General features: G+C 39.5%; 3 protein-coding genes across 4 annotated transcripts in view; 1 reads left to right on the forward strand and 2 right to left on the reverse strand.

The window, feature by feature from the left end:
• Positions 1-2,345: 2,345 nt before the first annotated feature.
• On the reverse strand, positions 2,346-2,938 carry pmchl (pro-melanin-concentrating hormone, like). Its single transcript, XM_056403841.1, has one exon. It carries the CDS (start codon positions 2,856-2,858, stop codon positions 2,451-2,453), a length of 408 nt encoding a protein of 135 aa, XP_056259816.1. The 5' UTR covers positions 2,859-2,938; the 3' UTR covers positions 2,346-2,450.
• An 11,944-nt stretch (positions 2,939-14,882) lies between these two features.
• spag8 (sperm associated antigen 8) lies at positions 14,883-23,807 on the forward strand. Its single transcript, XM_056403343.1, has 6 exons — positions 14,883-15,025; positions 16,551-16,710; positions 16,970-17,015; positions 18,073-18,187; positions 18,839-18,901; positions 19,259-23,807. The coding sequence occupies exons 1-6, from the start codon at positions 14,957-14,959 to the stop codon at positions 19,364-19,366; spliced, it is 561 nt and encodes a 186-aa protein (XP_056259318.1). The 5' UTR covers positions 14,883-14,956; the 3' UTR covers positions 19,367-23,807.
• Positions 23,808-23,951: 144 nt separating this feature from the next.
• The window catches only part of npr2 (natriuretic peptide receptor 2), a 67,498-nt gene continuing 63,831 nt past the window's right edge, over positions 23,952-27,618 (reverse strand). For both annotated transcript variants that reach the window (XM_056403342.1, XM_056403341.1), the window contains exons 20-22: positions 27,399-27,497; positions 25,391-25,482; positions 23,952-24,522 (exon numbers count right to left, since the gene is read on the reverse strand). In XM_056403342.1, the coding sequence (XP_056259317.1) occupies positions 24,460-24,522; positions 25,391-25,482; positions 27,399-27,497 (254 nt within the window). In that variant the 3' untranslated portion in view covers positions 23,952-24,459. The remainder of the gene's footprint in view (positions 24,523-25,390; positions 25,483-27,398; positions 27,498-27,618) is intronic.

Here is a 27,618-nt window from a genome sequence, read left to right on the forward strand (position 1 = left end):
GTCATGACAATCCATCCAATAATTATCAAGACATTTTGCTCTAAACCAAAAATGACCACCTGACAGTGGCGCTAGATGAATAGTTAGGGATCACCAAAGTCACTGTGGTTCCTCCCCTGGGGACCATGATCACATGATATGAGTTATCCACTGAGCAGTTGTGGAGATGTTTCAGTCTGGACGGACTGACCAACCAGCACTGCCATCCCTGACGCCATACTGCTAAACACGACTTAAAGTCATCTGTGTCCTCAAGGTGAATAAAACAGTTGAACTCTGTTCTCACAGTCTCAAAAACATTATCTAAAATTTGTCATTCAACATTTATCAGCATCAAATGATTTACTTTGCAGGAACTGTTCTCATGTTGTCAGTTTATTAAAACTTACAAAGTACCACAGTTTTCCAGATTGTGGCCGATGAGTCGTTTTGTCAGAGTAGGCATCACATTTTTCTCATGCTGGATATCTGCCGCTGTCTTCAGCCTAATTGTTTTTCCAACCAGAAGCTTACTCCCAGATTCCAAAAAGGTGCAGACATTCCCAGAAACACATCCTCCTTTCTGCTGACTCACTGCTCTCGCTCTGTATTTTGCGAGGAATGTTCTGCAGTTGTTGGCTGAGCCGCTTTGACAGACCCACAACAATCAAGCAGCAGAGGCGTTTTTTTTAAAACCAGTGTTTCCTGGTAGGGAAGGTGCTGCAAGAATTCACACGTCACATCTGGACCACACATACTGACACGACTGCGCAAACGAAAAAACCAGATCATCACCAACAGCTCGTTATTACACCTGATGGGTTCATTTGTTTTCTCAGATATTACGAAGACTAATGGGTCATAAACAACGACAGAAAGGCGGATGAAGAATGAGATGTTACACAAGAATTTTTCACCAGATTTCATTAAAGTGAGAGTGTGTGTTTGGTCTGTGGATCTTCATTATCTTTGCATTTGGCAAAGCATGAGCCATAGCAGCTATAATGACCCAAACCATCTGTAATTGATTTTATATCAAACATCAGGAAGCTCAATTCCCATCCTGATTGATGGAAAGGGTAATTTCTGTTAAATCCCGACTCTGCGGTGCAGGACACATCTGCCAAGCTCAGGAAATCACTTATAGCTTAATGCGCTGGTATTATGACAACACACACCTCAATTCTCAGATGTCACAGATGTTATTGTTGAATCAGATCTACAGTACATCCAGAAGAGGCCAATCGACAGCCTACATCCTACTCTGCAGGAACTACTGCTGCTACTTCAAGAGCTACTGCAGGAAAGACATTTACAAGCATTTTCAATGACCAATTTTCCTTGTGTCACAAAGTTTTGAAGAAGATCAAATCATTTTAATTGATGTTTTCCACCCACCTTTCCTGTGTCTACCATTCACTAGTGTCTGGTTTTGAGTGTGAAGGAACAAGTTCAGTATTTTGGGAAATATGCTTCATTTCCAAGAGTCAGATGAGATGATCGACACCATTCTCAATGTCTGCGCTTTAAGTGAAGAGCTGAAACTGGCACATGTGGACAAAGTACACAACTCCACAAAGTATAGTATATAATATATAATGTACTCCTGGTCAAATATTCCTCCAATACAAGTGAAAGTTGTTCAGCCCTTTTTTTTTTAAACTTGAGATATTGTAATGGAGTACTTTATTTTTAAATAGTATTCAAACGATAATTTTTTATGTCAATGCATTGTTGTATTGTTCCACAGTGCATTTAGAGAAACTAATGACTCTGAAACAACCTACTGAAGCAATGATTTACTTGTAGAACCTGTAGAATGAAAAGCGATTGGGCGTAGTAATACGGTAGGTCAACGGTTGGAAACATATAGTTCCAAAGGAAAGGGTTAGGGTTAGGGTTACATAAAGGTAAAGATAAAGTAAGATAAAGCTGTGAAAAGCTACACTTCAACTGATATTGGCTTTTTTTCTGTGGGCATTTTTTAAAGTGGCTAAAACTAGTTTTTGTGCATGGCCCCATCCACAGCAGCTCATCACTCAGCTTCTGTGCCGTTTCTCCTGACTGCTTCTCGAATATACTGATGCACTGACTATGAATAACTACCTCACACACCCCCTGCTTCAAAGTAAAGAGATAGAAATGTAGTGGAGTCCAAAAAAACAAAAAAAACAACCATAGAAACGTGGAGGTGGAAGCCTTAGTGTCTAGCTCTGTTCAAAGTTCAACCATAAACCTGCCAACACCTCTATAGCCCCGTAATGAAGTCACTGTACTTCTGTGCCATCATTAATGAACATGTCTGAAAGTAGAACTCCAACACAATCTCAACAACCTCAAAAGAGACGTCAAGCACGCACAGGACATAAGGCAGAATTAAATGATTTTTTATTCTCAGATATGCAATAATTCAAATATAGATACACAGGATTTTGGATTATATTACAACTCAGTGTGAGCTGTAAACTGTCCTAGACTTCCCAGCATGGCCGGTACACTCGTCCCACCATGCACCTCATGTTGTCCCTCCTCAGGATGGGGATGGTCTGGTCCTGGCCGGCGTTGTTGTGCTCGGCGACCTGTCCGTTGGAGTCAGCTCTCCGCTTGTAGAGGGGAACTCCATTGTGCAGCACCCGCAGGTCCCTCCACAGGCTCGGATCGGCGACGATGATCACCCTCGGCCCTCTGGTTTTCCTCGCAGTGGCCATGTCTGCATCGCTGAGGCTGGTTTCCGTCGCTTCGTCACTCAGCAGCGAGGCAAAAGTATCCTGCTCCAAGGAGGCATCTTCGGTCTTGGCCATGGGTAATGCTCCTGACAGTGCGTAGCACTTGAATAAGAGTGCTGCGGCGAAGATGACGGACACGAGTGACTGTCTCATGGTGAAGGTCTTCTCAGAGGTATGAGGCGTTGGTGTTGTGGGTGAATTGCTTTCCCAGAGCTCTTCCTTCGCTGTTCTGATCCTGGGATCGTATCGTGGTCTTTTATACTATCTCGGACACACTGGATAGGCCACGCTGTCATTTTTCATCATAGCTTCTCCTGTTGTGTTCAGGAAATTAGCTAATAGCATTAAAAGGCAGTTGGGTAGAGCTCTTACAGTGTTCAAGTGTGTTGTTTTGCCGGAAAGTTAATTAAAATCATCTCCAGTGTGGTGGCTGATATTGCGCTCTTGATGATGAAACAGTGGGAATTCTTTGAACAGGTGACACCGAGAAAAACATTAATCCAATACTGATGCCCTTTAAAACAACAAGGATGGATTACCCACCCGTGAAGCTCTTTGTGGTGTCAGATACACCTTGATGAAAGCTGTCCCGTCGCAGCATTGTTGCAGCGATGTTCAATCAGGGATTTAACCTTGGATTATTGCAAAAGAAAAGAAACAAATGAATCCTGAAGTGTGTGTTTGTGGCAGCAACTCCTCATCGACGTGTCAAAGAGGAAGTTGACGAAGATGATGAAGTAAGTAAACGTTTCATTGAGGAGAATATAGTGGATCTGCTCCCATTGGCTTGTGGTGGAAAATGAGTTAATCTTCAGCGTAATCACAATCCTGCCTAATTACAGCTGCCAGATGGGTGCTACAGGAGCTGTGCACACCTGTCCCTGCATAGGATCCATATTAAATTAGTTCATGTAATTTATGCAGGTGACATTTGAGTCGGATAAACATGTTGACAAATTAACAAAGTTTTTCTTTTTGATTTGGATGATTTCATGTCATCTGCTGTTCCAGAAAAACAGTTTTTTTGGGTAGATCTAGATCTTTTAGATCTTTGGAGCAGAGGCTGCAAATAATAATCTAATTAGTGCTGAAAAGTTTCTTAGATTTAAAGGTCCAATGTGTAACATTCAGAAAATCCAGTAAGGTAAAACAGTAAGGTGACACACACGAGAGTGAATATGATTGTCCGGCATCATGTTGATAGATGAGGTAACTAAAGTTACTCTGGTAATATAGTTTGACCGTATTAGACTGTGTGTGTCTGTGCGTGTGTGCGTAGTGGGGTATTTAAAGTCAATGAGAAAAAGATTTGCAATTTTTCTTGCATGATAGATGAGGCTCTAAAAGAGGACACACACACTCTTGAAGATGCACTTCAATGCATCAAAGATGGTGCGTTGCTGAAATCAGTGTCTCGGAAATTTGGCATACCGCCGAAAACTCTAGTGAAGAGGCCAGGCCATATTCATCTGGGGGAAATATTTGCCTTCACTGCAACATTTGGAAATTATCTGGTATGTCATATCCAAAATACGGAGAGAGCTCTCCTTGGACTAACATCATGGGATGTACAGAAACTGACCTATGACCTCCTCCACATCCCACAGGCCACCAGCCTTGCACGAGCAGTAGGTAGTGGGTGAATTCTGAAAGTGGGTGTTTATGAAAACATGCTTTAGAAGCAGAACAACATATGTCCAACCGAGCTGTGGAACATGGATGAGACAGGAGTCCAAAGCATCCAGACACCCCAGTCTGTGGTGGCAACGAAAGAGGTTCTACAAGTTGGGAGGATGACCAGCTCTGAAGAGGATATAATGTTACTGCTGTGTGCACTATGAATGCTACAGGGCTATTTGTTCCTCCGATGCTTATCTTCCAGAGAAAGGGAATGATCGCGATCCTGATGACAGCGGCACCTCTTGAATCTGTGGGAAGTTTTCGATTCTAGTTAGATCGACAGCCGCCTGTTTTGTGGAGTCGCTCACCCACTTTGCGAAGAAGGTAAATTCCAGCAAGAATGATCCACACATCTTCATATTTGATGGGCACCACTCACTTTAAACTTTAGAGGCTGTTAATCTGTCAAAAGATCTTGGCTTAATCATGAGTTCACTACCACCCCTGTCAAGGTTTGCGAGGTAAGTTGGACCCAAATGCAGCCAACACATGGGAGACGCTGCAGGCAGGTTTATTTAACCAAAATCAGACATGAACAGACGTGAACAGACGTGAACAAACCCTGAACTAAAAAGACGAACTGACACAGACAAAGGGAAGCACAAAGACTATATAGACACAGGAGGCAAAGGTGATTGCACACAGGTGAAACACATTAGGGCGGGGCAGACAATCACCACACAAGACCAAGACAGGAAGCAAAAACACTGACACACATGGAAACCTATTACATAAAAAGTGCAAAAAGTCCAAAATAAAACTAACGAAAAGTGAAGAACATGACAACCCCACCACAGGCATAAAATGCAGCCCCTCAACAGAACCTTTTTGAGAAGCCTGAAGTGGCCAAATGACAGACGACCAAAGACCCTGGGCAGTGGATAAGTATATATGAGATTGCTGGCTTTTTTGGTGATGTCTTTTGGTCTAAAAGAGAGTGGAAGGGTTCAGGGACTGTGGCTTTATGGCATGTAATAGGGACATTTTTGTAGAGGAGGACTTAATTAACAACTGAGGCCGCTGGTTGAGTGAATGCTGGTGCAATCTGGCTGCCACTGCTCTCCAGATCTTTAAATGTCTCTCTGTTAACTAGTAGTTAACTCTGCCTACGCTTGCCAGAGTTTTCTCTTTGTTCGGGTTTAATGATAACTAAATGTATTCAGGGTAGCGGAGGTCACCAAGGAGCTAGAGCCTGCCCCACAGCCTACTCCATCCACCTCCAAGGCTGCACCACCTGTCCGCCGATGGAGTGTGTGCGGAGTTGTCCCGTCCTCATCCTGCAATCCTGCAATGACTGCTTTCCTTTCTTTTGTTCCGACCCCCCACTCACCTGTCCGCAAACAGCAAGCACACAGTTCTGTCTGCTAATTCTGAGCCGTGGGGGGTGTGGTGCAATTACTCCCAGCTGTTTCTCATCAGTTCATCAGCTTGATTCATAGTCCTACACAACATCACAACCAGGGATAAACTGGGGTAAGACGCCCCCCCTTAAGAACAATAACTAGTTTCTATTTTTTCTAAATAAATATATTTTATTGGAATTTTATTAAAATCTAATTTTATTAGATTTTACTGGCTTTTTAGCAGTTTTAATAATTTTTTTAAACTGTCTGTGTTGCTTGTATGCCTTAACAGTAGAAATATATTCCTGGCATAAAAAGAACTTCACACTATTTTGTGACACTTGCATGATGCAGTAACTGTATTTATATAATGTGATGGCATTACTACTTAGCTAGTTTTCATCAAGCACTGTTTATGTAGCTTTCAGACAGACTCAGCAATGTCAGCTGTCAAATTATCTGGATTATAACGCTGACCAGACATCTCAGTTTGTCCAGGATTTCAGTTTCAAGCTGGGTGTCCCGACAAATATCAGTAAAACACTGAACTGTCCCGGTTCTCACCACATTTAAAATAATATAATATTACAGGCCCTATTGTTTTCAGTGTTTATGTTTTTATTGTTTTCAGTCATTATTACCTAACCCAATATAAAAACAAACATTGCACAATGTGTCTGAATTCGACACTGATCTGTCTGTATGTCAATCAATGTGTGAGTCATAGGCAACAAATCCTGTCAGTATGCTAACGGTAAGCTCTATAAGGTACCCGGCAACATAAAATGATGCGTTCAGGACATGCATGTTGAAATGTGAAATGCTCATACGCGTACATATGCGCAAACATGTGCATGAATGTGTGGTAGCCTACACTTACCAGTCCCAGTTTGGGTGTTTGCAAATATGGTCACACTACGCTACGGTTAGTGAACCAGATGGAATATTATAACACTGACTTCATTATTGACATGATAGTTTCATTCACAACTCTCATTTCGCTACTTTAATATCTCTGTGTAATAGACCTTTTATATTGTCAAGTAATGTTACAGATCTGAATGGGTCTGACAATAGGTTGAACTTACGTCAATTATAAACATGACAGCAGTGGGATGAGTAACGTTGGCCTCAGACATTGAGGCAAGGCACTTGGGAGTGAGCGTAAACGTCACATCCACTGGATTTGCCTGAAAAATTCACCTTGAATCCTTTCCATAGAAATCCTGTTACAGGCAGCCGAGAACGTCTAATTTTCTTTACGTTACGTTACAATGCATTCACACATTGGTAATAAAAAAGCAGTTTATACATGTAAATTGCTTCACATTTTTACATACAGTGCCTTTAACACTGCTGAACACAGTACTTTAAAAGAGGATTTTAGATTTAAATGATATGATATGCAGCACATTACAAAACTTTGATGGCTAGACTTATAATTTGGTGTCATTAAATTGTTAAGGTTATTTTAGAACTGGTAATGTGCAGCTGGGCAGCTCAGATGGGAAGTTCTGTGGACCATTTCTTATTGAAAACCATGTCTGTGGTTTCTAAAAAAGTCTGGCATTTGAGAATTATCTACACCCTGTTTTTATTACTGTCTGAAAGGCCCTGTGCGGTTTTCTGGAGACAGACGGTTTTGTTTAAATCTTATCTTTCATTCCTTGATGTCAGATATTCATATGTATAATTGATTTGATGGGTGGAGCTCTCCCTATGCAGGAGGTGTTAATTGTGCAGAAGAGAATGTCCCTCTCTTTGATAAAAACCATATGGATCTGTAAAATAAAGGTGTTTCAGGTTTTTCTTTTTTAGCACATAATCTCTCATCTTGAAAATATTCAGAACAGTTTGTCATACATTCCCTGTTGCATGATCTGCACTCAGTTTGTCTATTTACACTGTGAAGAAAAGCAACATAAAGAACATGATAGCACTTTTTAGGGCTAATAATATACAAACAAGATGGTCTCATGGAGCATGATGTCCATGGCAGGACATTATGGAGGAAGGCGTTGCTCTCCAAGAGAAACATCACTGCGTGCCTGAAGTTTGCCAAAAAGCAGCTTGACACTCCTCAACACCACTGGGAAAATGTTTTATGGACTGATGAAACTAAGGTTGAATTGTTTGGGAAGAACATGCAGTACTATGTATGGTGCAGAAAGGACGGTGCATACCAACGTGAAAACCTCATCCTGATGGCAAAGGAGGGCGGAGGGAGCATCATGAGCTGGGTCTGCTTTGCTGCCTGTGGGCCTGGACAGATCGCCATCATCAAGGGGAAAATGAAATCTTACAGGATAATGTCAGGGTGGCTGTCGCCAGCTGAAGCTCAGTAGAAGTTGGATGATGCAGAAACATCAAAGTAAATCTACTACAAAAAAAAAAAGCTGCCTTTTAGAGTGGCCCCGTCAGAGCCCAGAAACTAGACCCAGTAGAGATGGCGTGGAATGACTTAAAGAGAGCCGCTCTCACCAGACATCCTGAGAAAATGTCTGATCTTCTGTAAGAAAGAATGGTCCAAACTTCCCCCTGAACACTGAGCAGGTCTGATCAGCAGCGACTGGAAGAGCTGGTTTGAGGTTATAGAAGCCAAAGAGGTTGGACCGGTTATTAAATCCAAGGGTTTCACTAACTTTTCTCGCCAGCGTTGTGAATGTTTAATGCATGTGTTCAAAGACATGAAAGATTATAATAGTTGTGTGTTTGTGTTATATTGATTCAGGAAACCAGGTCATTCTGAAAGAGTCACACACACTTTTTCATACAGTTTTCAATGCAGGACTTTCACTGGGAACTGAGTATTTTACCAAAGGGGTTTTAGAGCTGCGATGATTGTATATAATGTCAATGCAAGAACACAATAGGCTATGAAGCAAATTCACTCTGGGCAATGCAAACTGAGGCAAAGACATCAGCTCACATTAAATATATTTGAACTTGAGTGAACGATTGACTAATCCCACAGCTGCGTGACTCTACTTCCTAATAAAATAAGGAGATAAGTCAGAGTCAGAGCTGACTTGTGTTTTCCTTGAGGTTATCAGACTACACTGGTGTGCCATGTGGCCATTGCAGAACTGACTTTTTTTGCATATTTTGCCAACATTTTCCAGCCAAAATCCAGCTTTTAAATATCTGTTAAAGAAGAGGAGATGCAAACCACTGCATGTTCTTTGACACGCTGTTCCATATACTGTATGATAATAAAAAATCATTTTCCTTACTTTCCTGGAAAACAGAGAAGCAGAAGCAGGAAACATTTTCCATGTTTCCCCTCGGGTGTGAAGGAGCAGACGGTGGACACCTCCTCAAGACGAAGAAGAAGAAGGAGAAGGAGAAGGGGATTTCTAAAAGCAAGAGGCGAAGATGTGTCGACCAGCTGACTACACTGATGGGCGCCAACCAAAGCACAAAGCCTCGGCCCAGGAGTTTGAAGGGAGCGTAAAAAGACCCAACTGTGTGCTGAAGGAAGACAGTGGCTCTCACATAACAGCAGCACCTTCGGCACACAGCGGCGCTTCTCTTTATTATGATACTGAGCGGTGGGCTGCACGACGCAGGCTCAAGTGTTATTCCAGCTAGGTAAATACAGGAGACAGATCTAACAGCAGTGAATGTATTAACAGGCACAAATTGAATTATGTCGTTGAAATTCCTACACGGTGCGCACTGCCAGCCCATTCTGAGGTCTGACCAATTGAAATCTGTTTTCATTCACTCACAGACAAGTTAAGGATTTCTGCACTGCAACATGCACAGGGGACTTCCTTTACAGGGGCAGGAAGTTCTGCTGGAAATTCACTGGATCTTCTGAAATAAGCAAGTTCTGCTTTTACACCAAGGTAGGGGCGGGAAAAAAACTCCACTTCTTGTACTCAACTTCTGCAACTTATGTTTAACTTAACTTTACTTGAGTATTTGGGAGACTTAATACTTTTACCTTGCAACATTTCAGAGGGAAATATTGTGTGTTTTACTTCACTTCTACACATTTATGTGAGAGCTATACCAGCAGGTTAAGATTTTACATTTGTCAGGAGTAAACACCATCTCTTTCTTTCCTTCATTGTTTTCTTTTTCCTTCACTACCTCATTTCCTTATGTATATATAAAACATACTGTATGTCTTCAAAATATAGTGTCATGTGAATAAGGACACATTTTTGACAAATACACCAGATAGAACCCTACAATTTAAACCTTAGCAAGATACACCAATGATACCGGTGTGTCAGCGAGGTAACGTCGACTCAGACACCAGATTTAAAACTCAAGTATTTTTAGATTAGATTTACCTGGCGCTGATAGTCTTAATCAGCATTGTGTGAACTCGTTTTGGTCAGGGTTTACTTGATTACTTTTGCAGGAGTAAAACTTTTGAATGCACATTTTTTATCTCCTGTTTCGTCTAGTTTCTTGCTGGGAGGGTGTGGCGGTGACGGTCAGTCGCCAAGAGCGTAAGCCACCGTTGCCGTCTGAGCAACGCTACTTTTTTCAGGGTAATAGACTGGACGCTTCAGTGACTCAGTTTCGGAAGGTGACAAGATGGGCCAACCAGGACAGAGCTAGCTGGTTAGCGTGCTAATTTAAGTAGCGTTTGAAATCGAGGTGAAACAAAAGTCAACTTTGGCTTTGCTCTTAAAGCCACAGTCTACCCACCAATCAAGACACCATTATACCACTGGTATCATGTTTGTGCTCAAACTGGACTTTCAAAGTGACCATGTCTTGTCTATGGGTATACTGAAGATAATAATGACGGCACTCAGCACAACTCCAAACACACCTTCAAGAGCCCTAAGATGAGAGCCAATCACTGCTTTTAGTCATTTGAAGCTCATACTGATAATGGCAGAGAGTGTTGGTATTGTTGGTCTGGGGGTCAGGATGTGACTGCAGGGGAAGATGAAAGACAGGAGATGAAAGCTGATCTTAGATCTGGTGCTTCCTGTCACAGTGATTTGACTAAAACACAGAACAAGAAATTCCAACAAACAAGCGACATCTCCAAAGTGGGCGTCCATCTCAGCTGCAAGACATGAACGCAAGGTTTCCAAGAAAAAAACAGCCCGTCACATTCATATCTCATCAGTATATCTGCAGAGATACTGGTAGTCATGGAGATGGTCAGTCAACATGTAATCACAATGAGTTACAAAAATAGCAACATCGGCACTCTGAGTGTTGGTTAAGAGACAGAGGGGGTGAGGAACTCGGACGGTAAAATGAACTACATGGATGGGTTTTGGAGAATCTGATCCCCGTCCAGCTCACACTCGCCTCACTGACCACACATAAGCCACGGTGGTGAGGCTGGGCGGGGGAATGTTGCTCCATGTTTCAGGAATTTGAGCTTAACAGATGCTTTGCTTGAAAACCTTCTTACACACATTTGCACTGGGAATAAATCTTGAGCTATTTTTGGAGAACGGCATTTTCTAATGCATGTATTAATATTGCAAAGACCTCAAACCTAATTTCTTAATCAGTTTCTTACTCTAAGTGATGGAATCATTTATGAACACAAAGTTAGGAAAATACTGATTATATCGCCTCATTACTGTATTTATGTTTTTGTCTGAGCTCCTCTGTCTGGTTTGAAGTGGGTGTGGATCTTTTGGTAAAGGGTGATGTCAGCTATTTCCATGCACCAATCAGAATTTAACAATATAAGAACCAAAAACAGGCTGTGTCTGAAGTCACTCCGTATTTACTATCTAGTGCACTATGGGTGAATGAAGGAGAGACACAGAATCAGATGACAGTTGCTACTTTGTTATTTAAGAGCCACTGTCAATCAAACAAAATCAAACCACACCCACACAGGTTCACATAGCTGTAATTGTTAAATCAAATGCTTAATATTTGAAATAGACTTAACATGTGACACTTTGAACTATTGCACATTCCTCCATCCATATTACATATTGTACATATTTGTAGTATTTTTATAATATTTGTTCACATTTTTATTGTAAATAATTTATTGAAAAAATGTATATTTATCTATCTGACTTGCAATACTTGCTTTTGCTTTATCAATCTTTACATACTGTATATTTTTTCTTACTATGTTTATTGTTAGGCACCAAAACACCAAAATAAATTCCTCGTATGTGAAAACCTATACTTGTCAATATAGCTGATTCTGATTTCATGTGTAAAATCGTACATTTCATCATGTGAAATATCTGAAAATCACATGCGCCTGCTTTATGTAAAGTTTTCACTTCCACTTGTAAAATGATTCTCCACATGATGTAAAGTCACGTGAGAAATTCACACGTCACAATTTTACTTTCATTTATGACCAAACAAAGAACGGCATTCCCATCAGCCTCAACTTTTTGTTTAGGGTAACACGGTGAATTAGGATGGTGAACATTACTGCTGATCCTCAGCAGGTTAGCATGGTCATCATGAGTATGTACAGTGTCAAAGAGGCACTAGAGAGGCTGTAGACACTTGTTGATTAAGACACACAGCTTTTGTTTGGTAGTACATCTGGTTTTTATTTATGAATGTGTGTGGAGATGTTGGAATGTGGGAGTTAGTGTGAGAAATCCTTTTCTTTTTGCACCTTTCCGTCTTTCCTTGCCGTTTCTTTGGTCTATTGTGTCCTTGTGAAAATTGAAAATATACAACTAGAAAACAGCTTTTCCATCCAGAGAGGTATGTAGTATTCTTGGTGACTGTCTCAGCCCACCACTGACATAACGTCAACATCACATTGCTTGTTTATTGCAGCACATACTACAGAACATGTGTCATTTACAGCCAACATAATCACAGATCACTATAAAATAATGGGTGGACACCCATTAGTTTGCATGGCATGACAGGGCACAGTTTGACAGTCTAGCATCTATAAAACATTGATTAGATTTCTGACTGTGCTTCATGCTGAGGTGGTAGACTGTTCCAGACGCTTTGACAGTGAAAACTCCTCTGCTGTTTCTCAGCAACAGACTCAGTGGTTTGTTTCTGTGTCTCATATCCACGGTAACAAGCACCAAGTGTTAAATGTAGCAGGGTTTGCATTGATATGAATAAACGGTGTGCGATTCTCAATGGAGAAGTCATTCAACAAGGTTACTGAGCAAATAACTAAATTCTCAAATTGAGTTTTCCCCCCAAATGATGATGTTGTTTCTTGGTTTGGCAGCAAATTACATTCACCGTCTGAGAGAGAGCTGCAGCACTGACTTTGCAGATTGTAGGTGAAAGGAAAGCAGAGAACAATACCCCAATACTGCCAAGTGAATTTGTTGAAGAATCCTAGAAAAACATATTCTCACATCATAGCCTAATTAGTTTTACATATTATAATAAAGCAGTGATCTCTCATGATTTTAAAAACTACGCATTATGGCATTATGACATTATGACATTATGACATTATGACATTATGGCATAATGGCTGTTTTGGGGCTCAGTATAAATGTGTAAACTGTTAAAGCTTTAACAAGAAAATATGTAAAAAATACTGACACTTACACTTTCAAATAAAGATTTAAGTAAATATTCTGGCAAAAAGTATATTTCTTGAGCATGTAAATTAATTCTTGACCTCGGTAACAGCAATAATCTAAACTCAAAGTCCACTTACAAGCTTTTTGGGGGGGGGGCTTCCAATCACAATCTCATGGTTTTCATAAGTGAACAGAGTTGGCTCAGCTGTCATGTAAACTAACTATGGAACTTTAGTTGTGAAGACGGGGGTGGGATTGTATCTTGTCTCTGTTGGTCCAGGTGATTGTTTATTTTGAATGTGATATTGATTCAAATATTTTGGAAGGGTTTCTATAAATAGAAGTTTTTTATTTTTAATTTTAAAATACAACCATTTTTTAAAAAGATATAAATGTATTCCAAGACTCGTAACTGCATGGATACTAAATATTGAGTGCAACTATACAAATGACTGTAACTGTTTTGCTGTTCATATTTAGGCTTTTTTTTCACTTTGAATAACTCTGATGATGTAACAATGGGTGATGATTGGATGGATCAGACAATGGCTGGATGTAAAGACATTTTGCCAGGTGATCAAATGACTGGAGTACCATCTTTGTTCACTTTAATTGCATCTCAGGGGACAATGCTTTAACCCACAGCTGTCTCCTGGAGACCAGAGGATGTGCTTCTCTGCTCACCCAAAAGAATGTGAGGAAGATTATTCATCCCTTCACCCTTAGTTCAGAAGAAACCTTTTAACTCTTTTATAATTGTGACTGTATTACCCATAAGGTTACTTTAACAAGTTCAGATAAGAGATTATTTTAATTGTCCAGAATCATACTGATGAAAAGCCAGTAATATATGTGCTTTGTATTATTTTGGAATTATTAAAAGCAGATCATACAATTAAGGTAAAAGACTTTGCATTTTGGTGTCATATTATGCATTGCATACATCACAGAAAAATAAAATAACTCCAAATGTAGGGAGAAAAAAATACCAGTGTTATAATTCAAAAGAAAAGGAATATTATATAAATACTGCAACTACATGGCCTCCCACCCTGAGTCCGGTTCTGCTGGAGGTTTCTTCCTGTTAAAAGGGAGTTTTTCCTCCTTGCTGTTGCCAAGTGCTGCTCATTGTAGGAACTGTTGGGTTTCTCTATTATATTATATTTTATATATATATGGTTTATATATATATATGGTCTGAAAGTTTTGACAAAATATTTGTGTAGTAGAGGAGACAAAATATTTGGCTTTTACTCTTTAGTTATGTTCCTCAATTCATTTTTTGTTAGGTTTTATGTTGAGGTGTAAATTTCCAATGTTTAAAGAAATGGGACTCTGCTACTAACTTTACTTTACAAGTGTTAGCCTATTTGTGTATGCTCTGGGTTCTTTCTACAGTCTGTTTTAGCAGAGAAAAAAAAAGCAGCTGTTGTAATGGCGACACTTCCGTCAACAGAGTCCTGTTGCTAAGTGAGAGACTTGTCACCTCATTCAGAGGCCAGAGGATTTTTTTTTTTTTTTATCGTACTTTATTTTTAACCCTAGTTTACAAGTGTTGATTGTGTATGCACTAGTTTCTCCCTCTTCTGTCTCAGCAAAAGAAAAAAAAATGCAGTTGTCATGGCGACACTTCCGTAAACTGAGTCCTGTTGCTAAGTGAGAGACTACCGCTTCATTCAGAGGACGGAGGATATCAAGTAACAGTAACAGTTGTTCAGTTTTACAGTTTAGTAGTTAATTTGCTACGATGACGGAACAGAGAGACACTGGCAAAAGTAAAGTTGGAAAATGTCTGTTGCATAACTGGACAGAGGAGGTAAGTGCTTAGTGCGAAGTAAAACCTCGCTACAGTTAGCTAGCAGTCAGACCTCACTCAGGACTGGGTATAAGGCGTGGGCTAACGTTAAACATACAAAACTAACTATAACAGTAATTTATAACTTCGTATTAGTTGTATTAGTGGCTAACACTACAACACCAGTTTTTTCAACAGTAGGACGGATGGATGGATGGATGGATGAATAGATAGATTTGGCTGAGGTGTTATAGCCTGATGGCAGTGGTGATCCCTGAGCACATTTTAAGTTATCGTGTGAAGACCTTTTTCACAGCAGACTTCTTGACATGTCACTGCAGGACAAGCACTGGTGTACGATAACTGATACTATTAGAAATGATTGCTTTCTATGAGGGTGAGCTGGTTCCAGGGTCCATGCAGGCTCTCTGGCGTGGCTGACTGGGACACTTAATGGAACTGAGCCATCATTAATTGCTTTTCCTGCTATGACAAGTTGAAATGTAGACCGTTTTCAAAGCAGACAGTTACTTGTCATGGTACAAAAAGCGCAGGTGTGCAGGTGCCAGCATGCAGTGCACTGATGCCTCCAATTCACTCATGACTGATGTTACGAGTTACACCTGTGTTTGTCAAGTCAGATAGCGTGTAAAAGGTCTAATGCTACAGTTTATTTTTATTATCTTTTGATTTTTTTTTTGTTTTGTTTTTTTCTTTTTATTTCAACCATAGTCACGTACTGTATTTTGTTAGCTGTTTCCAAGACGGATGATTCAATATGTAGGGTCACATAGAGTGCACTTAGTGGCATACCAATAACCACAGTTCCACTATCACTCTTTCTTTCGTGTGTTCATCCTTGCACCAGACTATTACACTATCATGGAGGGGTTGCACATGTAGTTTGTAGTTTGTTTTAGTTGTCTGTCATATAGTGATTCTGTGCGTACTTTAATTTTTCCTTTTTTCTTGTTATTTCATAATGGCTGTGAGACGTCTTTGTATGCTGCATTACCTTGACAACTCAGTTATAGTGTCAGGCCACTAAAGGTGACACATGCTCATAAAAGGTATTCAATCTACCTATCATTAGGTACATATACACAGAATATCTAAAACACAGATGTCCTAAATATGCAGAAAAGTTCCCAGATAGTATACCAGATACCAGATACCACCTCTTGAGATTTAAAAAAACAAAAACAAAACAAAGACAAAGAAAAGCAGGAAATCTTTGCATTCGAGAGGCTGTTATAAGCATTTTTTGTTAATTTCCTTTCCTTCCTTCTTTTCAGCTCTATTCTTAAATAAAACACACAAACCCAGAAAAATGTGGGTATGTGTATAAAACTACAATAAAATGAATTATAAATGCCATGAAACACAAACAAGATGCTATGCATTAAATCAAAGCAAGAGACAGTGTCTTTAATTGAAGCCTACAACTGAACACTGTAGGCTTAACAAAGGCAGTGTTATTTGCATTGCTTTAGACTGTAACATGTTTGTATCTTTTCATGTAAACACTGCATGTCCGTTTATCCAGAGGGCTGTTGCGGCTCTCGACAACGAGGAGACAAAGACACAAATCCAGAGACATGGGCACAGAGGGATTCTCACAATGGATCAGGAGTCTAAAATGGAGACTGTCACCACACTAAAAGCAGCTTATGTCCTTCCAAAGGGTCCAGGGGTGAAGCTTAAGGGTATGTGTCTTTGTCAATCACCACCCACAGAGAAAAACTATTTCATAACCCATGTATGGACTAGAAATGTATTTCATGAGAGCTGAAAAGACTTTATTCAAGTGGAGGTGTCTGCACAGCATTCACATACACACTGAAGCTATTGTGACCTTTTTTTATATTTGGTTTCTGTTTTGTATTTTACCATTCAATAAATCTTTTTCAGATGATTTGCTATGCATGCTCAGATCATCTCCTCTTTTATATTTCCATGGTTAAGGCATCAGAGGCGAGCTTTTGGAAAAACATATCGCCCAGATGATAAGGTAAATCAACTATGAAACAAGTCTTTTTGATGCTAAATAAATTACTGTTGAAAGTGGTTTGTTTATGGAAACGGAGAACACTGCCTGACCATGTCTTGAGGGGAACATAGCGGAGCAAAGTGATGTAATATTTATACGTCTGGGTTTGTTTTACCGTTCAATCACAGCTGTAATACCTTTTAAATCAGATTTTATTATGTTATTTTACGTGGAGGCCAGTCATCCTAATGGGGTTTATAGAGTCTATCCCCACAGATGTGGTTATTAACATCCCACACAAGTTAACTGCTCATAAAGAATACAAACCATCATGTCTTCGATTAAATCTGTTTCTCCAGTAGTAGACAGTGTCTCATCACTCAGCCTCAAGCCATACACTAAATTTCCTGGACTTTATAAGTGCACACCAACGCCGCTTGATTCATGCCGGGTTCTTTTCCAGCAAAGGACTGGGTTTTTCTAGGCTGATCAGTTGTAATGTTAAACACAATGCACATTTTGAACAAATGAATTACCAGAGTCAGCCAGATGAGAGGTTTGTAGAGTGGAAGGGTTTTGTTTTTCATGGTTTAAATATGACATCAGTCTCTTTTGACAGACACAATTGTATTCCAATGCACATGACGACCAGTGAGTGATATTAAGTGTAAGGATGATTTGTTTCTTACACACACAGTGGTTCACCGGCACAATTGTTTGCACTGATTATACCTGGTCTCAGGTCTGCGTGGGTACAGATTGTGTATGACGAGTGCTTTCTGCCTATCTCTATTGATAGTGTTCTTGCACCTGTTGTATGTTGACAATTTATATCTTTACCATTTCTGTTGAAACATGCCAGGTCACTTGTTTCCTCTCGTGTTATGCTGCATTCAGGCAAGAATGGGAACAGAAAACATTTCATTATATGTTTATTTACCTAATCATTCATCATATCAAACACTTATCATATGTAAATATACTGGACCATGAAGAGGGAAACAGACCTGTGCTACTGATTGGTTCTGAAGCGCTCAGACAAATACTGATAGAGGCTGATATCTTCTTGTTTTCACAGTGACAAGGTTCATGCTCAGCTGAATCCACTGACGCCCAAAACTGACTTCTGCTCCACCACCCACAGGGATTTCTGTGTTGAGGGATTTGTGCCTCTTACCCCAGGCACAACACAGGTATGTGTATGTGCTATGTAAAGTATACTGTATACTCTATGTGTGTAACTAAGCATGTTCATCAATACTGATGAGATCAACCCTCCTCTGTTGAATTAAAAAAATTGTTGGTTAATGTGGTTGGTTAAGTGCCTATAATTCTACTTCAGTCCCATTCTGTTTCAAATTAGTAGCCTATTTTAGATGGGGATAAAATCTGACACCAAAAGACTAAAATAGACTTTAGTTGCAGTGTGAGCAGCCATTCTTTCCACTTGGCTCGAATCCATATTATAATGTTGCCATTACTGATTGTTGATTCTATACGTCTGTTAGTTTCCTTGATGTCAACACTGTGTTAAGTTCTGAAATGAACACTTGTTTTTTTTCATCCACCTTTCTGATGGCAAAAGCAGAGGACTAACTAACAACACTGAGATTGAACCGTTACTAAACCGTTATTAAACTTCCGCTTACCCTGGTTCTATTTGAGCTACAAGGCTTCATTAAGCTTGACATTTGTTACCCTGGATAAGGAAACTGGTAATCAACTGGTTCAGTCAACTGTGGGTCGTTTTTAAGTAAAAAGACCCAACAGTTGCTGGTTCCAGCTTTTTAAATGTGGTGATTAGCTTTTCTTTCAGACCCATGTGTTCTTCTTCACATTTTCAGGCTCATGATTATAAAACTGACCAGGCGGTTACATTTTGGAGTGAAAACTACCAGCTGGTGCAGGTTTGTTATATTGTTCCTTTTTTTGGACAGTGTTTACTGTTGTCATTATATTTTTGTTTTTGTTACTACTTAAAACCATGTTAAATAGTTTTTCTTCCTGTTAAGTTATTTATTCCACGGCATAAAGTTATTTTATCTCTGCTGCTGTACTGTACTGTTTGTGTCTTATTATCTGAGTCTGCTGGAGATGTTTTGTATTCAAAGCTCTTTGCCCTTGATTCCCTCTCTGCTCTGTTATTACTTCGTGCCATATTCCTCAGTCCTTCACTCACCGACTGAACACACAGCATGTACAGTAAGATTCAGGAGCTGATTGATCATGGTTTAACATTATTCTTGTGTTGTTTTGTGGCACAGGGTGTGACGCCCGTACAGACCCTGAAAGCACCTTTCAGGAAGTCTGCGCTGTTCAGCACACCTATCAGTGAGCGGCTGGATGAAATCGAGCCCCCACTCGACGACTGACATAGTACGTCAGAGCATCGCGTTACAACACTTCATTACCAGTTTATAATAAAGTGGTAATCCACTTTAAAGGTTATTGTTATCCTCAATGATGGTGACACATCTGAAGATTAGCTGCCATTGTCACATGATGTTTTGTAGTGGAGAACAGCAAAGTCATTGGAAAGGCATCATTTATGTATAAATGTTTATTAAAAATGGGACGACGATGTTTAGCGAGAAAGTTACATGCCTGGAAAAACACATAAATCAATAGGTCAAACCACAGCCAGCAGCACACTGATATATGGACTTTAAACCTGCAAAACAAGCGATCTCTTACCTCAATCAAACGCACCAACAGTTTCTGTTGAACTGATTTGCTGAGAAACGTTTGCCTTCCTAAGAATCATCATGTGTTGTGTTTGTAAGCACTGTGTGTAATTCTAGTTAACACTCACCCAAAGCACAGTGACACAATGCAGATTGCATCTAGTAAACCATGACTAAAAGGTTGCAGAGATGTAGCTGCCCTGCTCCTCCTTCTCTCTTCTAGTCTTGTTGCTGTGTTTTTTTTCATGTTCAATGTTTAATGTCCTGTTTGCCTTCCTCTGACGTCTTCATCTCCTTTTTCTTCTCATCATTATGTTGCTGAAGTTTAAATCTCTGTAGGTGTTACATGTGCTTTTTCTGTTCCGCCAAACTTACAGTTTGCTGCTGCCACTTGTGGATCTATTAACCACATCATATCCAGTACGTATATACACATAAACATAATAATGTACCATAAATGCTTTTAACATTTAGAAACAGATTGGATTAGTAGAGTAGAAAGACTGGAATTATTTGTATAGAACGTTGCTGAACTAGAAATGTAGTATTTATTGTTTCTTTCTTGATAAGAAAAAGTTTTTACGTACACTTTATACACAGTCTCTGATAAGAACCTGTCACTATTAGTGTCTCAACATCAGCAGACAGATGCAGCAGCTGTTCTTAACCTCAAACGTATTCATGCATCACTAGTTTAAAACAGGTCGCATCATGCAACCTATGTTTACACATACTTACTTCTAGTTGTAACTGTTGTGCAGCTGACTGGACCAACCTACACAAACAGATCCCAGGACCAGCTTAGAGGGAGTGAAAGAAGTAATATGAATGGCAGAGGACAGCAGTGATAACCTTAATGAAATGCACAGCAATAATTAAATGTTATAGCATGACGGGAATCTCATAGAAACTGGTAATATTTGCATTTAAGAACTACGAACTTGCATTTCTCAGAATACCAGTAAGTAGTGTAATTTACAATTCTCCCATTACTTTAAACTGCATGGATTCTAAAAGACAGCCACCTTTACAACAGACTGGCCTTAAAAGTATCTGTATATTTAATGTTGTGCAACAGAGGTTTAGTAGATATTCCTAAAATATTCCTTAAAGTGACAGTTTTGGTTATTTGACTTGGAGGCTGTATGAGGTATCAATCCATAGTCAGTGTATTACCTGCAGTAGATTCAGGTCTGTGCCCTCTCAGTGTGGAGAAGCAGGCAGGAGCACTGGTGTAGAAGCTGAGTGGTGTACTATTGGGGACGGGGACTTAAAAATTGCCCACCTAAAAACCCAATATAAGTGCACACTTCACTTTGAATATTTTCACTGCTTTATCTTGCCGTCAAACAGAAATACGTTTTCTGCTGAGCTGAGCTTCCATATTCCTACGCATAAGTATACTTGCTCTGCTCACCGTATTACTGTGCAGATCAGCTGTTTTAGGTGTAAAGGGCAGTTGATGGCAAGATAAAGCAGTGGAAATATTCAAAATATAGTGTACACTTCTACTCATATAGTTTTTTTTGCTGGGCATTATTTTTAGGTGGTAAAAAAATAATTTAGTTTCTGCTGTACCTGTCCACAGCAGCACATCACTCAGCTTCTGTGCTCTCCTGCCTGCTTCTCCAAACTGGGAGGGTGCAGACTTCTACTACTGCAGATAATACACTGACTATTGAATAGATAAGTTACACAACCCTATGTCAAATAACCCCGAAATTTCACTTTAAGTTTTAATGGTGCAACCTGACTAATGGAATGAGCAGTCTGAACCTTCATCTCGTGTTGAAAGTTTGATTTTGTGACAGCAAATGTACTCTGTGTAGCTGCACTATTGTTGCCTGTGCTTGCTTTGTTTACAGGCTCCATTCATCTTTTTTTTTTTTACCATTTCACTGTTGCCTTTTGCAACCTCTAATTATTGCAATCAAACAATGCAACAAAAAGCCACACTTACCTCCTACGCCGGGCAAATATCTCTCTATTGTCCTTGAACAAAATAACAAGAAAAGCTATCGGGACTCAGAGAATTGCACAGAGAGTGCATCTCCACCTTTACAAAGACGTGTTTTCACAGGCCCACAGTATGGAGATGTGAAACACAATACATTGTTGAGAATCACACAGTGTATGCTACAGATTCACATATATGTTCTGTCAATCAGAGGACAATTCCAGGCGCCGCTGATCCTCTCTGAGCTTTCAGCGGGGATTAGTAGGCGGTAGCTATGGCGACAAGTAATTTTAGCATATATTTATGCAGCTTTTCTCTCCAAACATTTCATTATCTCATGGGATGATACAGGAAAACCAATTTGCCTCTGAAATACAGGGCTTTTGAGCAAATTTGTACTTAACATTTAAAGTGAAATGCAATACAGCAATTTTCATTTTACTTCTGTTTCTTTTATTTCAGTTGTGTCTCTCTGAGTGTGTCTGTCTGAGAGGTTTTTTTTTTTGGGTGGGTGGGGTAAAAAATCAGCAAGATTTTAAGGCATCTGATTCTCTGAAAAATAATAAACCCTGATTGTTGAAAATCCAGGTTTTACAGCTGAATTCAGTTTTTTCCACAATCCTCAAGATTCTTCTAATCATCTGCAGAAAAAAAATAAAAAAAATAAATAAAATAAAATCTGTTGTAACTCTATTTCCTAATCCAAACAAATATGCCGGGGAGACAAATGTTCATCCTTAGTTTGTACTTCATAAATCAAAATCAAAATGTTAAATTATATTGCAATATTAATGTTACTGTTCATTGTTTGATATTTTCATACACAATCATGCATTTATATTTTTCTTCTGCTGTTCTTCAAAAAAATATTTAATGTATGACTTCCATCTTTGTTTGGATTAGAATATTAAGATTAGAAGATAATATTGGAATAGAGTTGCAACTTGTCAAACTAGTCAAAATATTTTATTTATTGAGCGGCAGATGGTTTGAAGAATCTTCTGGAAATACCTTCAGAACTGCGTCTTGTGACCTTGTTTTTGCCAGAGACTTATCTTTCAGGAGAAGTGATGCTTCGCTCTATGACTTGAATGCAATGGAAAGAGTTAGGTTAGAGTTAAGTAGAGTTACAGAAGGTAATTGCACAAGTGAGGAATACAAAAAATACAACAATGAATAAATCAGGATCAATATGACAAAAAATACATGACTAAAAGAAAACCTCCTATTCACCACCTCCACTACAATCTAATAAAGATGAAAGTACTGTGTTTTAGTCTGGTGCTGGTTCAAGAGTCATGAAATCATCAAACAGTTGGAAATATTTATTTTATTTAATGATTTTGAAAATTATTTTTGCAGTCAGTATGCCTGGAGGCTTTGTACTTCAAGGTCTGGGCTGAATGAAAATGCAGAGAATAACACATGACACGATGACAGACAGACAGCCCAGTCAGTGGAGAGAAGTTAGCAGGTCAGCGAGGGACTCAGCGGAGACCTTCACTCCGCTGCTGTGCCTCTAACGGGCGCCGGCCGTGTGTCACTGTGAGGATGTGGGCGGTAATTACAGCTGTGCAGGAGGGGAAGATGTTCTCCGGCAGAGATGAAATCACACAACCACACACACAGACACAGTGCCCACGCCCCCGTTCCATACACTGATAATGAGCATCTAATGAGCAGTGATGTCATTACAACAAACACACAGCTGTCTGCTACCAACTCGCTTTTCCCTTATCAGTGCACAACTGCTTGCAGCTTAATTAGGCTGCAGATAGTTAAAGCTGTTTTTCTAAGGCACAATTTATATACTAAATTATAATAATAATATAATAATCCTGGCAGCATCGTAAAATGTAAAGTGATAAGGCTAATATATGTTGGATAAACCTGAACTAATTGTTATGACTTGGACCTCATATTTAATAGAGGATAAAAATGAAAAATAAAGCCTTCAAGGTGCAGCTTAATTTCAACAGACGTTCCCAAAAGGTTACACTTACAGACCGCCCCTCTGCTGAACGGGCTGCCACACTCCTGCCTTTTAAATGTGGTGGTGGGGTCTGAGCACAAGGTCTTTTATAAATTCTTTCTCGGTTAAACTGTGATGAAAACATTTGGCTGAGTGTTGTCAGGAGGAGATGATGGCCCAGATACACAGAGCTAACATGAACAGAGTGATGGGGACTTTAAATCCTAAACAGAATAGACTCATTAGAGCTGGTTTCTCATGTTACACCCTGTGTGGAAGCAAATATCAATAACTAACCACACTCCGACAACTAAAGCAAAAGTATAAAAATACTGCCTGCTCCATAAATGGAAAAAAGAGTATTTTACTCAGTTTATTGAACAAAATATCTTACAGTATCTTGGATATACATATATACATATTAGTTTGTACTGTGTAACACGGTTGGTGAACCCCTGCAGTGACATTGATTGTAGTTGTGCCTCCAAACTTCAATGGATGTTTCAAGGAAATATTAATACATCATTGACTTCCAAACACATTATACAAATCTTAATATAGAAAGCACAAAAAATAAGATTTTTTCAGTGAAAAGTACTCACTCTCAGGACAGAAAGGTTCTTCATACAAAAACAACTTTAACATTTTCTTTTTCTTTTTTTTTTTCTTCTTTTTTTGCAGTTACAGTATGCAGGTAATAAATATACCTGGAATTCCCTCCGTTTATGTCACATGGTGTCGTTCACTTTTCCTCTGCACGGAAATCACCAATAAGGACTTATTCTAGAACAAATAAAGAAGTGGCTCGGCCACCGGAGCTTCTGCTGCTGCTGCACATTATCTGCACGCCTCTCAGATAACATACACATCAGTCTTCTCCCCAAGAAGCCAGTACGTTCTCATTTTGCCTTTGCCCTGCAAAAAAAAACACAGAAATCAATAGGCTCATCAATGGAGATGAAGTGGGGGTGGGTGGGAGGTGGGGGCGACATCCTCTATTAGGCTGCCCTTCTTTAAGGGTGACCCTGATGGTTACTGCTGCTCAGCTTACACCTCCACCTTTCCACCTTTGTATGAAGCATCATACATGAGCAGAGCAGAATTAACCATATCATACTTGTTTACAGCTTATCACTGTTGTCAAGGGGAAATCGTGTATCTCTGCTGAATGCTGAAACGGTCCTTTAAGTGATTAGATATCACGTGTGTAATGTCTGTAATAGTAGATCATGAACCTCCAAATACACAGAAACAATACTGAGGACATAACCTGTGTCCTCAGTGGTAGCCACAGATATACAGACTAAACTATTAATCGATTCATCAGAATAATATTCCATCATTAGTTGCAGTCCGATTAAGTAGCATATGATCCTGTAACCCCTCCCCCAGACGGCCGCCCACCCCGAGTCCGGTTCTGTTGGAGGTTTCTTCCTGTTAAAGGGAGTTTTTGCTCCCCGTTGTTGCAAGTGCCTTAAGATAATATATGTTATGATTTGGCACAATAAAAAAAATGTAATTGAATTGAAAGATAAGCTTTTATTTGATGTAGTACCAACAGAAATCAACTTGTTGAAGGAATGTTTTAAAATCATATATAATTCTCTCTGGTGTCTTATTCTGAAATTTCTGAACAACATGACAACATATGTAAATTATTTTCTGCCATCAAATCTGAATCTGAATGACTTGTTCATACAGATGTTTTTTGTAGTGTGATGAAACATGAGCTTTGGTTTGCTTAATGGCATTTATTTTGAAACAGCAAAGGAACAGTTCTCACCTTCATCTCTACATCTCCTCGTAACTGGAGGTCGAAGTATCCAAACTCATCCAGAACTTCTTTGGTGGCTGATGATACGTGGATTTTCAAGGCTGCAAAACACATGAAGAGCACGTGAATGACACATGACAACTCTAACAGTATTTGATTTTTACCACCACACCGCCTCTATCTCAGGCCTCAGGACAGAAAGCAGGTGAGGAAACTGAGGAATGAGTCCCGACAGACGCCAGCAGCTGAAATGCAAACGGTGATGAAAATCTGTATTGTTTTGTCCAATTAATGCACACAGTGCAGAGATATGAGATGTGATTCCTGCCTGTGAAGCTTCAGGCTGCACAGTTTATCGCTGGCTAAGGGCCCTTAGCTGTAAGTGCTATCAATTATTTACCAGTGGAGGCACAATACAGGAAGCGACCCAGTAGTTAATCAATACATCTGATGATCCATTCGCAAAATATCCAACCACAGTTTCATAACACTAGTTCCTGTCACTGCCAGTTAAGAACAGACACGCCAGTGTAGAAAGTATTAGACTCAGCAGCTCAATACGTCTTATATTCAGCTTAGAAACCATGTTTCATCCAACCACAGCAGCAGATACTCGTTTATGGTTACCTCAACATAAGGACAATAAATTAATGATTTGCTGTTCATTTCGACCCTCATTAGTTGTTACCTTGCCAACAACTAATCTTCTCCCTTAAAGGTCTCATATAGTGTAAAGGGAGATGATTATAAAGCAGGTTTAGGTTCTATATTAATACTGTGAAAGTATCAAAGCGCTCAGTCCACAGAGAAATACAAACAGCCTGTATTCAGAAACTGAGCTTTAAAACCAGCTGTCCGAACTTCTGGAACTTTGTGATGTCACAACAAAGCAGGCACCGCTCTCAGCTACGCCCTAAGCCCCGCCCACCTGGATCCACCATCCAACCTTGCAGGATTTGGTTTCTCTGTGTGTTTACCTGAAATCTGCTATATTTTTATTGGATCACTCAGAAAACAGTCAGCCAATCAGAAGAGAGGATCAGAGCCTCCTCTCTAATGATTGGCTCACTGTTTGTTACTAGAGAAGAAGTCTGAGAGAGGAGATGTAAGACTACATTGAGATGGTTTTTGGTTCTTAAAACCATAAATATATCTTCTTATGGATCAACACTTCAAATAAAACACAAATTAACAAAATACAGTTTAAATCACACATGAGCAGTAAAACAGGTGCTCACTGTGTATAGGCTGATATTTCTTAGCTGAAAACAGTTCCCAACAAATGCTCTGTTTACTCCTGTTTGAGAACCGTTTGCGTGCAGAGCCCTGCTGTTTTAGAAAATGACTGTGCTTATTTAAAAAAAAAAAAAAAAAAATGAAACTATATACTTGTGAACTTGTTCTTATAGATTTCCATCTTTAGGAGGAACCAATGTGCTCGGGGCTGAGAGCCACAGACAGAGAGGGGAAGTCAGAAAGAGAGAGGCAGGAAAAAACTCTTTAGTTACTTCAAGTTTAAACCCTGTAAACCAAGTTAGAAATGTCTCACACATGGCAGAAGTTAATATGAACCATTGTGTAAATTTTCTTTTGGTACAAGCCCTATAATAGTCAGTGTTTTTATGTAGCCAAAGAAACACTTTTCGGAGGCTTTACACTATGTGAACATGCAACAGCCTCTATCCTTACATCATCAATTTAGATAAGGGAAAACTTACAAAACCAACATGCAAATGGAAAAACTTAACATGTATTATATTATGGTTCCTAAATAATTTGAATAGTGCTGGTGGTAAATTTTGGTGGAGAAACATGATCAAGAATAAGAAATCCTTTACAGTAAGGTGACAAAAAGCTGGAAAAAAACAAAAAAACAAACAGGAAATAATGAGGATGTTGTCATTGGCACATACAGCTGTGTCAAACTTCTACCCCCTGTTGAACATTTTTTTTGTTGTTGTTTTTTTTGTGGAATAAAATAGAGAATAGACGAAGAACAAGTGGTGGTGGCACTCACCCTCTCCGTTGGACTCCATTCGAGATGCCGTGTTGACAGTATCTCCAAACAAACAGTATCTGGGCATTTTTAGCCCGACCACACCGGCACAGACTGGACCTATAAAACACAAGCTAAATATAGTCACATTTTACAGGGGAAAAAAAACAATAATATGTGGAATGCGGGGAGTAATGCTGCTGTCATTATCACACATCCTACCTCAATGAAAAATGTTTTT

Source organism: Seriola aureovittata, chromosome 18, assembly GCF_021018895.1.
Source record: "Seriola aureovittata isolate HTS-2021-v1 ecotype China chromosome 18, ASM2101889v1, whole genome shotgun sequence".
Taxonomy (NCBI): domain Eukaryota; kingdom Metazoa; phylum Chordata; class Actinopteri; order Carangiformes; family Carangidae; genus Seriola; species Seriola aureovittata.

Bases quoted from the DNA above. Each gene is read 5' to 3' on its own strand.
- pmchl (XM_056403841.1), bottom strand. From the start codon at position 2,858: ATGAGACAGTCACTCGTGTCCGTCATCTTCGCCGCAGCACTCTTATTC.
- spag8 (XM_056403343.1), top strand. From the start codon at position 14,957: ATGACGGAACAGAGAGACACTGGCAAAAGTAAAGTTGGAAAATGTCTG. The intron at 18,188-18,838 runs GTATGTGTATGT...TCACATTTTCAG, and splicing joins TTACCCCAGGCACAACACAG to GCTCATGATTATAAAACTGA. The intron at 18,902-19,258 runs GTTTGTTATATT...TTTGTGGCACAG, and splicing joins AAAACTACCAGCTGGTGCAG to GGTGTGACGCCCGTACAGAC.